At 38.4% G+C, this 15452-nt stretch overlaps 1 protein-coding gene across 5 annotated transcripts in view; it reads left to right on the top strand.

Annotated features, from left to right (window-relative positions):
* The window catches only part of dgkg (diacylglycerol kinase, gamma), a 133657-nt gene that overhangs the window by 93088 nt on the left and 25117 nt on the right, over nucleotides 1-15452 (top strand). For all 5 annotated transcript variants that reach the window (XM_079821271.1, XM_079821269.1, XM_079821270.1 and 2 more), the window contains one exon: nucleotides 7970-8034. In XM_079821271.1, the coding sequence (XP_079677397.1) occupies nucleotides 7970-8034 (65 nt within the window). The remainder of the gene's footprint in view (nucleotides 1-7969; nucleotides 8035-15452) is intronic.

Consider the following 15452-nt stretch of genomic DNA (forward strand, 5'->3'; position numbering starts at 1 on the left):
GTGATAAAGAAGACCTACATTTATAATTTAAGCCATTTCTTATGTGACTCATTTTATAGAAAATATGAGTAAGTAAATCATAAAGACAAAAAAGTCACTGTATAACAGGAACGACCCAGCTATAACATGCGGCTGTTGTCATCGGTAGAAGTGGTGCCACTCTCGTCCTCGTCACCACTTGTGACCGCGACACAAGTGCTTTGTATTTTAACCATAGATTTTTAACGAGCAGCTATGGTTGCGCGTTTCACACACCCTCTCCGGACCACTTTGAGTTGTTGACGCTGACAGCGGCAAAAGCGACACGTGCGCTTTTCACTTGTAAAACTCAAGGGTGTATGGGTAATGTAGTCTGTGCTCGCAAATGAGCGTACCGGTACGCTAAAAGCACGTTCTGGGCGCACAGAGAGGTGGCGGTACGCTCAAGAGCTATATTTGGAAGTGGCGGTACTGAGTACCGGCGTGTACCGGCCCACTTAAAGCACTGCATTTATGTGATAAAAGTCAAGTCGATGTCGACTAGTCGCTGATGACGTCATGAATAAACAAATAACCCTGAACCTTGAGCTGAGACGCGAACACAGGTTTTCTTGTGCACAGTGGCATATCACACAGCGCTGCTCATAAGGTTATTGCTCCTACTACAGAACAGCTTTTGTATCAGTTCTTTTGTCTTTGAGTCGTTATATTTCTCACAGATTTCTGCTCGTTCTGAATCAGATACAGATAAAGTAGCACAATAAAGATTACATGTATATAATTCTACCTGCCAGCATCTCTATACTAATAGTGAAGCTGTGAGTTTTAGTTACTAAGAAATAAATGCTATAACTTTTCAGTTTATAAGCTATTTTAGTGATAAATCACAGAACAGTGTTGACAATACATTTCTGCGCTACTGAATGGTTATGTGTGAGGCGCGCGCGATCTCTGCGTGATGTGCGAGCTATGTGTGTGTGTGTTACAATGCAGCACGCATTTAACGGTGATTAACTGACCTGTACAATAAGCGTGCATTCTCCCGATCAATTTTCAGCATCCAGATGGTACAATCAAAGGTGTCTTGTTGAGAGCTCTCTGAGTATGTATTTATTTGTCATTTTTAACTGTTGGAAACAGAGCCTGCATGTCAGGAAATGGCACCCTCTATAGGCCAGCGACTAGTCGACGTCAAGCTTAAAGCATCATGGCAGAGCACTAAAGTCGACTAGTCGGTGCAACCCCTAGTGTGGATGTAAGAGAGAAGATACTGATATGTGTATCTAATATCTTAGGTGAACATGTGACCGTACATTTTTCTGTCACTTCTTCACTACACTTCCCAGCATCCTCCTTGGCTCTCATCTGCATGCACTTCATAATCAGACACACCTGCACCTCGTCTGCCCCATCATCATCTCACCCATTTAAGCACACACCTCACTACAGCTTATTGTCCGGTCACGTTCATTCGAAATGGAAACACTTACCTTGCTTCCTCGTGAAGATACTTCAGTGTTACCTCCAGTGTTCCCTCTGGTGTTTTCTCTCCAGCGTTCCCTCCTCTGGTTCTCTCCTGCGTCATCCCTGTCTTAGCATCCTCTGTGTCTGTCAAGCTGCCAACTTACCTGGTTTATATGACATGCTCAGTTGATGTAAATAAACTTCCTGATCTACCTCTGTAACAGCCACCTCTAGAAGCTGTAGATAGTTTAGTTTTTACCATTCCACCAAGGGCTCAATAGGTTAGCATTGTCCTGTTAACCCCTGTTAGTAGATGTCGTAACTACACCATCTGGACCCTCTATTTCTCTATACGGCCATTCAAAAGTTGCCAAATGTATTTATTTATTTGTCTTTTAATTTATTTACTTTTTTATGTGAACTGGGTTTAGGATGGTCGTCAGTGAATTAGCCAATTAGTTTCTTCATGATTTTCCTCCAATTCCACTGATTGGTCATCTGCAATTGCAGTTCAGGTGATTGGCCGAAAAACTTTCTTTGAACAAAGTTACTTCCGGAGGAACTAGTCTAGCAACTACCATTGAGATTAATCGAAATGCTTTCAGGTATGATAGACTTCTTTGCATGAACCTTCACTCCAAACAGCACCAACTGCTAGAGGAGGGCAGTGCTTTAGATCCATGTGAATCTGATTTCTGAGACCTCTTAGAATGGCATTGCAATCCTGCTGTGTGATCCAATTCTCCCTGGAAAGAATCCTCAGGAGGAATTAAGGGCAGCAAACACACCACATCAGCAGCCATTAAGGACGTCTCTCCATGGATCTCCAGGCCTAGGAGTTGAAATCGAATCACCTCTCTTGACATCAACAACTTATCTGTGTGAGCCTCTCACTCTCCCCGTGGTGGGGGTGTTTGGAAAACTGTCCCGCTGCCATCATGTTCTCACTGCTGTGGTATCATGCACACCTTAATCTCCAGTGATGCAGTCAGTTCTGCCCTGGGACAGCAGTACTGGTTATAATGCTTAGTTTATAAAACATACAAAATACTTCAAACGATTATTCATAAATGTAAATATGCACCTCTTTAACATCAAGACAAGGTGATGTAGCTGTTGTGGAAAAAACTAATGAAGCATGTCCCAGTAGGACTCGTTCTACTCTCCTTAATGTTTAATGTTACTGGCCCGTCCAACTTGGCAACTTGAGAGAGTATTCGTGTCCAATTTTTAACTAGGAAACTCATATTTACGATAATTCCGTGAAGGTAGCATAATATGACGGCTGAGGGAGTGATGGCAAATTTGACATTTTTCTCTCTTCTGACCAATCTTAATGTAATCTTTAAAGTAATCAATCTTAATGTGTTTTGCCTCTTTTGTAAAGTCATATAAACACAATGGATTTTTTTTTTGTGCGATTAGGGCTAATGGAAATGCAAAATTATATTTGCTGCAGTTTCCGTTCACCACTATATAAGTTTACCTGTCAGGCGACTTCTGCTTCTGAAAACCCCCGGAAATGTGAAAAGGGTCCAGTCTATCGTATTGTAATATGACTGTGATTTGGCTGTGAAGAGCTTACGCCGGTTCAATAGGTAGCTAAACAAACAACCGTTTAAGAGATATATTCAATCTTTCATCCTTATCTATGTGATAAGAGTGTTTATTTTAGAGCCTGTCAGTCTGCATGTGTATGCATGTGCATGTGTGTGTATTTGTGTGTATAGTACTGGCACGGACTGAAGGTCAGGGGAAGTATCAGTGACAGGAAGTGTTTGGGTGCCAGAATCGGACCAGGTTACCACCATAATGAATGGCCGTGCTGAGTGACACCTGGCCAGTCTTAAAGTTAGAAGGAAAACAGGACCCACCTCTCCATTCACCTCACACATGCACTCTAGAGGTGCATTCAGACAGTATTCACATAATTCACTCACACACTTATGAGGACTTTCACACGAACGCACCTCAAGTCCCATATGCACCTGCTCCCACCGTGCTGACAGGAGCACAGATGGGCACTGACTCAGTACAGTGCTACAATAACCCGGTGTGGACACACCAATCACTGTGACCTGAATATCACCTCCCTTAATACCCTTCACCTCTTCACCCCAAAGATAGATGCTCTCCCAGGAGGACAATATCTGTTTTTGAACTGAATTAATTCTTGAACTTTGTACACAAATAAGTAGAAGCCTTCTAACTGTATATGATACAAACCCTGAGGTGATATACAACCTCTAGCCTGTTCAGATAGTGGAGGGTGGATGCCAAGAACAGTTAAGCCACCAGTTCCATTCCATAGGGACATGATATGTCTTGGTGGAGGACATGGTGTCCTTCCATAGTGCAAAGTTTGGGATAAATCATAACATAACACCCCAGAGGATTTTTGTATCTGGGCAGCTAAACCTTTTGAAAACATGCAATACAGATGGGGATAATGTGAAGCTGAACAAGAGCTTTCATTTATATCTGTGCATTCCCAAACTACATGTAATGGCATTCTGCCTTATATTAGATGCATGTAGGTCTGAACCATTGAAGCTATTGAAGAAACACATTTTTTTGGAGTGAGTAGGAGACTCAGACGTTTAAACAACAAACCAAAACATGGCCTACAATTTTAAGAGCCTCATGATTGTTGTGTGCTATTGTTAGGACATGAACGGGAATTAATGAGATGCTTAAGATGCATCGCTAGAACAAACATCACTAGTATTTACAGAAGAGAATAGCATGAAAAGTATGTGCATGTCATGTATACAGGAATATTCCAGCTGTGGATCATATAAACATATTTTTAACCAGTATATGGACGAAATCCCGAACCAGTACAATTAACGAAAATATTTTTCTAATAGTTTTAGTTGTATTGGAACCCCTTGACTTTCATTGTATGGACAAAAACACTGGACACTTTACTAAATGTCTTGTTTGTGTGTGCGTGTTTGTGATTTATGAGGACACAAATTTGTAAAATGACATGGGTATTACACTGGTATTATGACGTAAACATGAAATATGAGGACATTTCATATGCCCTCATATTTAAAATAGCTTTAAAAACATACTAAACAATGTTTCCTGTGATGGGTAGGTTTAGGGGTAGGGGTAGTGTAGGGGGATTAAATGTACAGTTTGTATAGTATAAAAACCATTACGCCTATGGTAGGTCCTCACTTAGATAGCAAAACAAACGTGTGTGTGTGTGTGTGTGTGTGGAGTTAGTTAGGTTGTAAGTAATGCCACAGACCACAAAAGGAAACAGAAATGTCATTGGACGAGAGCAGTGTTTTTAAGGACATGCTTCCTGGCTTTCATTTGTTGTGCTGCTCTTTAAAGCGAGGTGTCATGCGGTGCCCGTTCTGTGTCATGGCATTCACCGCAGTGATTGCTGTACAGTGCGTTCTGTTTTCTTCTAATTTCACACATGCCAGTTTGTGGAACACCTGTATGGACTTTCTGAACATCGAAAAAATGTCTCATAGGCATTGTCTACTCTGTAATATTTTTCGTGATGCCATACGTGCACAGACCCTTCGTGCAGAGTCCCTTCTGCAGAACGCAACTCATCATAGCAGTGGTTTGGATATGTGCGGGATCCGAGTCCACCGCCCCTCTGCGTAGCCTCCCCAACCCCCCACACTTCCTGTACCCTCTCCCATGTGACCGCCATAACACCTGCAAACACGGGCAGGAAGCCAGCACAGGTGCTAACGTAGCATCGTCTGCTCGTGGCTTGATCGGCGTGCCAGCAGCTATCAAACCCTGAGAATCTCACACTCGCACACTTCCTCTCTGTCTGAGTCTGTGACACGGTGAGCACTGCAGTGTGCCGAGATCCATCGTTATATTACACAGCGAAACTCTGAGACAGGTGTTACGTGTGTGTGAATGTATTCAGGCTCAGGCCTAGTGAAGGATGTGGTGGCTTTGAGCTCTTCTGTCTTTTACATGTGCGTGTGTAAATATAGGAATAATCAGTTACGGTTGCAGACCTGATTCATCAATTAGCTCTTCTGTTTGCGCACTGTTGCTTTGATTTTAATCAAGGCTGCTTCACTGACGGCGGATTCCGCTCTGGGTTGGTGCTGCAAGAGCAAACAACCTTTTAACTCGTTCTTTGATCCCTTATGCTCTCAGCTGCCATTAGGTCCTTACAGGCAGAACTTCATATCGTTCAAGTTGACAGGATAATAGTATTATAGTAGCCATTTTTTTTTCTTGTATGGCAGTGCGTTTAATAATTAGTGTTTGCTAAGGCAATGGTTTTTTTAAATAGTTATAGTTGACGATGACACTTATTATAATCTAATTTATTTTCATGGCAGATTAGTTTTGAACCGCTGCAATTTAGGGAAAGTTTACACAGTACACGTCAAGTGTGTGGTCACAGTGCTTGATAACAATAATTACATTATCTTCAGAAAATATGTTTATACCATGAAGCGTTTACTTTTACATTGGAATTCATAAAATAAATAAGATCATTGATTTAACATGGCTGTGGCCCTACGCTGTTTTCATGATAAGATCATTTATTAATGAGGCAGCTGATAAGCACTTCTTTTTTTTTCCCCGTCTATACTTATAATAACCCTCAACCTTTGTTTTCAGCTGACAAGTATTTGCTTCCAGGAATATGTCTAGAAAATCCCTGGAATGGTTTTGTTTAGGGAAACAATTATGGATAAGTATGATAAAGTGCTCACTAGTTCGACTGTTCATTTTCTGGTCTTCAGTGTCCTATTCTTTGGCCCTTCCCACCCCTCCCCCCATCATCTTCTGGCATTCCTGGAAAGCCTCTTTCCTGCCGATACCATCACTTGTCCATCCAGCTTCACTGTATTTAATTTTTGTTCTTTTTTTTTTTTTTCATCAGGCACTGTAGGGCTGTGGCCCCATTTCCAGAATTGTGTACTTTGTCCAGCAGGCCTATCTGCACAATCATCTACCCCTCAGGCCACAGCAACAGAGCCGACAAACAGATCCCTCCCCCATAGCACATGAGCTCATGATGTGAAACAGGGGCCTGTTAATACCTGAGAAGCTCTCGTTTTCTAGGCATGGCTATTTTTATTGCACCAGAGAGAAAAGCTCTCTAGCACCAATTTGAAATCACGGGTCTATAAACTCAATGTGCCACTAGGTTTCACTTTAAAACTCATTAGTATTATGTTCTAATGATGGATATTTTGACAGTAAAAATAGGCAGATAAACATTAAAAAGGGAAATGTTTTAATGTGAGTTTATCCTCTATTTCTTTTAAGTCAGCTTCTTTTTTTGTTGATAGATTGCTCTTTAAAAGCTGGGTCAGTAAGATTATTTTGAAAGACATTTTTTTGTTTATACATTAAATCTTCTTTTGAATTTTTTATCCATCAAAGAATCTTGATTTCCACCAAAATATTAAGCAGCACAACTGTTTTCAACATTGATAATAATAAGAAGCAAAATAATAAGAAGCAAAGAAGCTGAAATAAGAAGAAACAAATCAGCATATTAGAATGACTTCTGAATGAATCATGTGACACTGAAGACTGGAGTAATGGCTGATAAAAATTCTGCTTTGCTATCAGAAATAAATTACATTTTAGATAATATATTATAAATTATATTGAAATTATGTCTTGGTGAGCATAAGAGACTTCTTTCAAAAGCATTAAAACTCTTACAGACCCCAAATAGTGCATATAAACTTGACTCATTTAGCCTTCACAATTATTCTTAATCAGAGCTCACTGTTAGAGTGAATGGGGAGCTAATTTTTCTGTGTGCATTTCTTGGAAACACATTAAATAAAAATCATAATTGTGTTAAGTATGCTGAAATACAGTTATGTTATTATGAACATTTCAAAGTAAACAAAGCAGTGCAGTAATATAATTGATGCCACTTGATTCAAGTGCAATTCCACTGGAGTGCAAGGTAGTAAAATGGTTTAAAAAAATAGTAATATATTTTTTTTTCTTGATTTAACTGTATTACTATGCAATAAAAAGTTGTTTTTTTTAACAAAACATATATTTAACTTAGCAAATAAGCAGAAAAATGTAGATATCTACATACATTTCAGGAGCACCCCGGGATGTGTGTTCCCTGTGAGGCTGATCCTACAAAAAATATCTTGGCGGTATAATCTGTATATTATTATTTATTGTTTATAATATTGTTTGTTTTTAGAGGTTGTCTTTTAATTCAAAAAATTTGTTCTGATTTAGTTTTTATGGAAATAATTAATTGCCATTCCATAGAGTGTTAAACATTGATCAGTGTTAACAGGGATGGCTGTGCCACGTCGTCTGGGTCATGTCTGAACAGCTTTATGATTGTGCTGTATGGCCCAGGGCCGCAGTTTCCTCTCAGTCCTGATTCTGAACACTTGATTTAGGATGGGCGCTCCTTCAGCCATCTGACAGAACTGTCTGTAGCTCATTAGCCAGCGACAGTTTTATATGTTTAGCAAAAAGAGGCAGTTAACCTGTATTTCCTGTTTTTTTTTGTGTCCCCTTTTAGGACGCATCCATAGCGCATCGCTTCCACTTAATGAGAGAGAAACATCCAGAGAAGTTTAACAGCAGGTAAGAGAACTTGCTTGTACGTAAATGAGCATATGGAGAAAATGCTAATGTAAATTTCAATAAAAACTGCAGATGAATGACGCGAGTGAAAAGAAATTAGAAAAAATGTGATGTGGTAACATCCAAGAGGGAACTAAAACCTTTATTGAGTTTTTGTCCAAATCAGTCATGACAAACAATGAACAACGCGAGAGTCATGCAGCATAGCCCCGCCCACACTGAAAACTCATTGGACAAAAATATAGTCTTTTTTCCTCTAAGTTAGGTTTCACTTACTGCATCATGAACAGACTTCTACTCTTTTTGTATTTTACCATTGTTGACTTTGGTCTAAACACACTATTTAAACTTTTCTCTATCAATTTGGTGTCCTCGGATCAAAATAATTCCAAATGGAGGTTTTATTATTTGACCTTCAAAAAGAGACTTCTTTTTAGTGCGAAAAATACCCGATGAATCACCATTCGGTGTTATTAGCCTCTTCAATCTGCTTGTGGCGGTGTCAGAGCACAATGTTGGCTGCCTGACTGTTTTGATTTATTTGCTAATTCAAGTAGAGTCCGTTTGAATGGAGTTTCTTAATTAAATGTTATGCAACGCATCTCTGCCTCAGCGGTGGAAGGTAAACCAGTCATGTATTCTTTAGAGTATCCATTTAGAGTGGTAGGGTAGAAAAGATATGGTCTTATTTGAACACTCTACTATTATCTACACACAATTGTGTAATTTTAAGTAAGTAGGAGAGAGAAATGCTCCAGATGAACTGGTAGAATGGGTTATGATGACGTTAGCGAGGCAATTCAGCATTCATACAGTAGTGAACTCATCATTGCTTTGATATTTGTAGTTTACAATAAGCCTTCATCGGTCTTTCAGCAATAAAAGGATAACTGCTAAAACTGACCCTAGAACAGCACTTTGGGTCAGTTCTAACAGCTCCATAAAATATGTTTAATCTTAAGAAAAAGTCCCTTAGAGCCCCTGGTGCACTTTACAGTAGCCATTCCCAGCTCCCTTTGATGTGGATCTCTTTCAAGTCTGCTGTACTGTTCTCTATTCTCTTGGTTGATGCCTCTATTGAGAAATGCTGTAAAAAGCTTATGTAGCCCTTGGCCGACAAGCGCTCTGAAAGAATGAGGCTTTTTGTCTATCGTCAGTGGTCCTGCTTGGTAAGACTCCAGGCATTTTAGGTTGCCATTCATTTTTTCCCCAAAGCAACTCAAAAAGGCAGCACAAATATTGAAATTTATGCAACAGTTGTTGGTTGCATAATCTGATATGATTCAACAAAAAATGCTCCAAGAGTGCTGATATATTAGATCGACATTAATAATAAAGGTCCAGTGTGTAGTATTTATGAGGATCTATTGACAGAAATGCAATATAATATACATAACATACTATGTTTTCAGTGGAGTATAAAGACCTTACATAATGTACCGTTATGTTTTTATTACCTTAGATTGAGCCATTTCTATACATACACCGCGGGTCCCCTTACAGAGAAATCGCCATTATGCGTCGCCATGTTTCTACAGTAGCCCTAAAAGAAGAAAGGGAGGTGTGAGCGTTGGGGGATGCAATTCACAACCTCACCGCTAGATATTGCTAAAATTCACACACTGCACCTTTAAGTCATACTGTAATTCATGAAAGGATATAATACCGGTAAATATTACAGTAAAGACATTTATAATGTTACAAAAGATTTTGATTTCAAATGAATGCTGATCTTTTAAACTGAAAAATAAATAAATACTGTATCAATGTTTTCACACAAAAAAATTAAATAAACAGGCAAACAGCACAACTGTTTTCAACATTAAGAATAAAAAGAAAAGTTTTTTGAGCACCAAATCAGCATATTAGAATGATTTCTGAAGGATCATGTGACACTGAAGACTGGAGTAATGATGCTGAAAATTCAGCTTTGCATCACAGAAATTAATTACATAAAATTACATGAAATGCATCACATTTTTACAATATATATATATCTTTTTGACTTATCTGGATTACACTTTATTTTAAGGTGATGTAGTTACATAGAAGTTATTCAAATAAGCACTGAGTAGGCTAATATTTATTAAAGGGATAGTTCACCCAAAAGTGAAAATTAGCCCATGATTTACCCTCAAGCCATCCTAGGTGTATATGACTTTCTTCATATACCTGAATACATGTCCTGGCTAATCCAAGCATTATAATGGCAGTAAATGGCAGGCCAAAATTTGAAGCCCTGATTGTATTCGTCTGAAAGAAGAATGTCATATACACCTAAATCATGGGCTAGTTTTCATTTTTGGGTGAACTATTCCTTTAACTACATGTACATGTACGTAGTGATTGGTTTAGGTTTAGTTATGCATAATTTACTGTTATTACTATAGTAAGTACATGTAGTAACAGGTTACTACATCACTTTAAAATTAAAAAATGTATACAGTACGTCGATATTGGATATTTAATTGTTCATGCTCATTTTGTTGTCATGTTAACATTTTAGATGACCTTTGTCTTCATCTAACACTCACCTAAAGTTAGTCTTTAAAAATGCTAATAATTTGACAACACTGTAATGTATCCTCAGCCAATCTAAAAATGAATATCCATTTGCCATATTGTACATTATAATGTTGTGATGCCTTAAATAACCTTTGGCATTTAAAATGCTTGATTTTAGCTTTTAGTCTTTTAATTTGAATTGGACAAAATAGTATGGGATTTTATTATCAGCCATTTATTGATTATCAAACTGACCATAAAAATAATTATTGGTTTATAAATATCTGTAATAATTTTAAAATCAGTGCATCCCTGCTGTTTGAATCACACCACTTGTAAGCTTTCAGTCGATTGACCTTCACAGCAGCACCATCTTTGATTTTTATTTGATTTTTTTATTGTTTTTTGTTGTTGATGGAATGAAAGTGATGCTGTGAGGGATAGACATACATCTTTTCAGTGGGTTATATGGATTGTTCTGCTGGCGAAACACTGCAAAAATATCTTTCCAAGAAATTTTAGTAGACAAAAAAAATACTCCAGACAACATGAGCTCATTTCCACAGTGATCAAGGAGATTTTTAAAGCAGATGCCATTGAAAACACTGTCTATCCAAGTCTATCCTTCACAGACTCGCTTTCATACTTGTCATGGTGCTGTTCTGAATAAGATCTATACAAACAATGAAAAGTCCCTGTGCTGACTCTTCGAACACCAAACAGGATTAAAGGACCAGAACTAACTGCTGTATAATGCTTAAGTGATTATTAGCTCTTTAAATTACTGTTAGGCAGTTTCTAGTGCCTTTTTGCTAACAGAATCTATATAACTGTGCCACATGAAGATCTGACATATGGACATACAGAGATTGGGTCCTGTATACAGAGCTCTGCTGTAAAACTATGGATGCTGGGGTTACATAAAGATGGATCACAGCCACCGCCACTCAGTTTACCGTATAAGAGTGAGAACCTGTCACGGCAGCACAGCTTTTTTAAATGACTTTTTTTTAAATAAGTCCCTAATGACTCAAACACGATCTGAATTATGGAACCTGCCTGGCTGAATTAACAAAGTTAAGTTAATGTTTCAGTTGTTCATAATTCATGAACCTATTTCCACAGCGCATTAAAAGTGTTGCAATGTGATGCCAAACATCCTGTGGTTTCTCCACAATGCCGGGTTTCTAGTGTCCTTCATTGCAAGCTTCATTCAAACGTGGCTCATTTGCAGTAAAGTGATTGACGGACAGAGAGACCAAAATAAGAATAATGGAATTATGTCCTCAGCCTATTTAAATCTTTCAGTGTTTAATCCCAGAGTGAGTCACCCAGAAACATAATATAAAACACTGCCAAGCCAAATGCTTCATCTGCTTTGCTTTGTTCTGCAGATTTAGAATAGCTAGCCAGTGCATCTGCCAATCTATGGCTTTCTAATGAGGGCTGTGCTCAGTGCTTTTAGGATTTGAGAATACGCTCTCGGAGGCAGCGTGCCACCAGATGGTACATAAATGATGGTTGTCATGGAGCTGCATGATTTATCCTCAATGAACCTGTTCATGTGACATGTTTCAGTCCACCTGTTATACTTCACTATGGAAATTTAGTTTTAACTGGCACCCAGAATCATGCACTTGTTTCAAAATCCAGTTTAAAATTGAATGTAAATTCCTTTCAAGCGTGTTTATATATGCGTGCATGTGTTAACATCCACACGCATTCCCACAGTGACGTGTGATACGCAGGGGGGAATACGTGTGACTTCTCTCGCCTCGGTGCTCAGTGATCTGCGTCAGTAGTCGGTCTACAGGGAACCCGCAGCCCAGGTGCTAATGACCGCGAATGCACAATGGACCCGAGCCTCTGTGTCCGCTCCTCCCAACGGGGCAGCCAGAGGAAGTTTTGGATTAAGAGGTGTCAAATTGCCCTATAGAAAAGAAAAAAAGCCTTTGTCTTTGACATTAAAATAACAATGATGGCTCTGTGGACAGTCAGCTTCTCAAGCAAACAATGGCAAGAAGATGAGAGGTAGGGCTGAACACAGAGTCGGGGCACATGGGGGGGGATCTTGTTTCTCCTAATATCATGGTGGATTACATTCCCACACTTTATTTCTTTGGTTTCGTAATGTTTTCTTTTAAAGACCAATTTCAAAGTATTTTATTTGCATAACTGTTTTGTATGCAATGGAGTTTCGCTACAAAACTACAACAGCAGAAAAAAGACATTAAAGAACATTAAGTTACAGTAATATTTAGCATCTTGGTATTAGCCACCATTGTCAGAAGAGAATACATAAGATAAAATAATAGATAATCTGGAATCCATTTGAGGCTATCTCATATTATTTTAGTATGAGTTTAAAGTGGTAGCAAAAATTGTCCTAACCATTTTTTCAACCCCCCCCAAAATATGTTTAATCTATATTTTACCTTGTCATTGGTTGTGTAGTGCCAGCCATTAAAGCTCTACTGTAGTTATAATGATAACATTTGCAAGAGAAACACCTCTGTTGATGAAGATTTGAACTTTTCTGACAATTACTTTGTATTTGGCAGTCAGTTAGGGGTGGGGGTTGCATTAAAATGCATTCATTTCTGCCTCAAAAAGCCATTGATTGATTATCAGCATGTAACTCAGCATGCAAGAGGCCGACAGGCATGTCAGTTAGACTACTGTATTTTCACATTGATCTGTGAAAAGCATTGGGCTTTCACCATAAGCTGTTTAAGGTCAGGTAGATGTCCCTTTTTACTCTACAGCTTGTTATTTGCGCCATAAAAAATCTAATACGACATTAAACATGCCATTAACGGCTGTGCTCTCAAAGACATTTGTCTGCTATGGCTCCTCATTTGTTCTGCGGTAAAACATTAGTGTTTTTACCTTCTCTTTTTTTCTTCTTTTTTATGATTTTTTTTTTGCAGACACTTTACAAGTTCATACAAAATAGTAAATCTATTTTGCGTGACAGGTACTTTTAGCTGAAAGACACTTTTGGGTGAATAACCCTGTAAGAACATTTTGTATTCTTCTGTCAGTTTCAAATATATCAGGGTCTTTATAACAGAGGTTTTGCATCATTTAATGTCATTGGTTTAAAGTTGCTCATAAATCCCGCATTATGTTATACAGTAGAGAGATAGAAATTTAAAATATTATTGAATGAATAAAAATACTTCTTTTGGGAATTTATCCCCACCAGCCTCCAATAAATGTTCTCTTCTTGGTTAAATTTGTTGATTAAGGTAATAAATGTCATGAGATGAAACTGTACTGTTGCAACACCTCCTCCGATCATGTGGCCGGGAGGAAAAGGCCAAATATGGTCCTGACCCAAGCTGCCGTCTGTCTGCTCAGCATGTGAGCATGTGTTTCATAACCCCTAAGAAGGTGTCTAGGTTATGTCTATGTGAGTAAGGATGTTTGTGTACTGTGTGTGTATGCATTGGCCAGTTCATTGGGTATTTTAGTGCAAAGACCGTATGCGTGCGTGGGTGTGCGTGTTGCGCAAATCCCTCCGCGTGCACATATGTGTGTGTGCCGGGGCTCAGCAGAAACCCAGCGTGGCTGTGTTCTGGAACCTGTTGTTCCCTGCTGCTCCATGCCCGTGGTGGGGAGGGATAAATATATGCTTCCCTTCCTCACTGTCTCTGGCTGCTGCCAGTAGAGCAGCCCGTACCCCCTGCCCTGACCCTGCTTCCCACTCACACACACACACCCTTGCTGTGGAGCAGGTCACAGGCAGACTATGAAAGAGCATGAGCTACCTGAAATCAGACTATAGAGTCATAGAGCTATAACTGAAGATATGCTGAACTAACTGCTGTAAAATGTTCATTTGACCCCACGCCACAACACACACAAAAATAATAATGATTTATTTATTTATTATCATTTATTTATAGTAATAATAATTATGATTACATTTTATTTTTTACAACATTACTTACAAAGTGTTTTTCAGAAGCAATTAGTCAGATCAACAAATTAACTAAAAACAGTATATGACTGAAATTCAAAAATAAATATTTAATGATTAGTTGTTGTTGTTTATTATCATATTTTGCACTGCAACATCTTTATTGGATAGTTATTATTATAATATATAAAAAAATCTTATTATTTTCCATTTTATTTTTATAAAACATTTTACAACATTGTTCACAAAGTGCTTTTCAGAAAAGATTAGTCAGATCAAGAAAAGAATAATAAGAGATTAATAATAAATGTTCTATTAAAAAATTAATGTTTTAATAATAAAATGATTTTGTATTATGTAATATTATATTATTAAAAGTTTGATATATTGAAATGTTAAATTATTATAACATTAAGTTACTTTATTTGTATAACATTATTATCAATGTTGATAATGTTTTTAATGTTGTTTCAAGTGTTTTCAAAGTGCTTTCCAGAGACGACGGAATTAATGAAAGACTCAACTGCACAAATCTGTTCTGATGGAAAGCAGTCACATTGATCCATCTGACATGATGCTCAGCATTGCCAGATTACAGTGGGGATGTTCACACTGCAGTCTTTCTTCTCTTGTTCCCATCACAAGAGGTTCATCACATCTTATCTTTAACCCCCAAATGCCCTCCTCCCTCCAGAGCACCCCAGTCCTTAAAATCACTCCCATTTGAGCTGTCAGTCAAAGGCTGTATCAGAGTCGCGATCAGCAGGATAAGGACTGAGCTGCGTTGTGACTGATTGCCATGGTGATACAGGGGCAGCGAGCTCACAGGTCAAAAAGTCATCAGTCTCTGAAGGGATTATGGGAGATGGTTATCTTAGTCCGATGACCAACAGGGTGTGTGATTGCATTTGAGGAATGTTTTGGCTAAATTCAAAGGTTCACTGACCCTTAACATCTACATCTCAATGTGCTGATGCAGATTTCATGC

Source organism: Gobio gobio (genome assembly GCF_949357685.1).
Source record: "Gobio gobio genome assembly, chromosome: 7".
Taxonomy (NCBI): Eukaryota; Metazoa; Chordata; class Actinopteri; order Cypriniformes; family Gobionidae; genus Gobio; species Gobio gobio.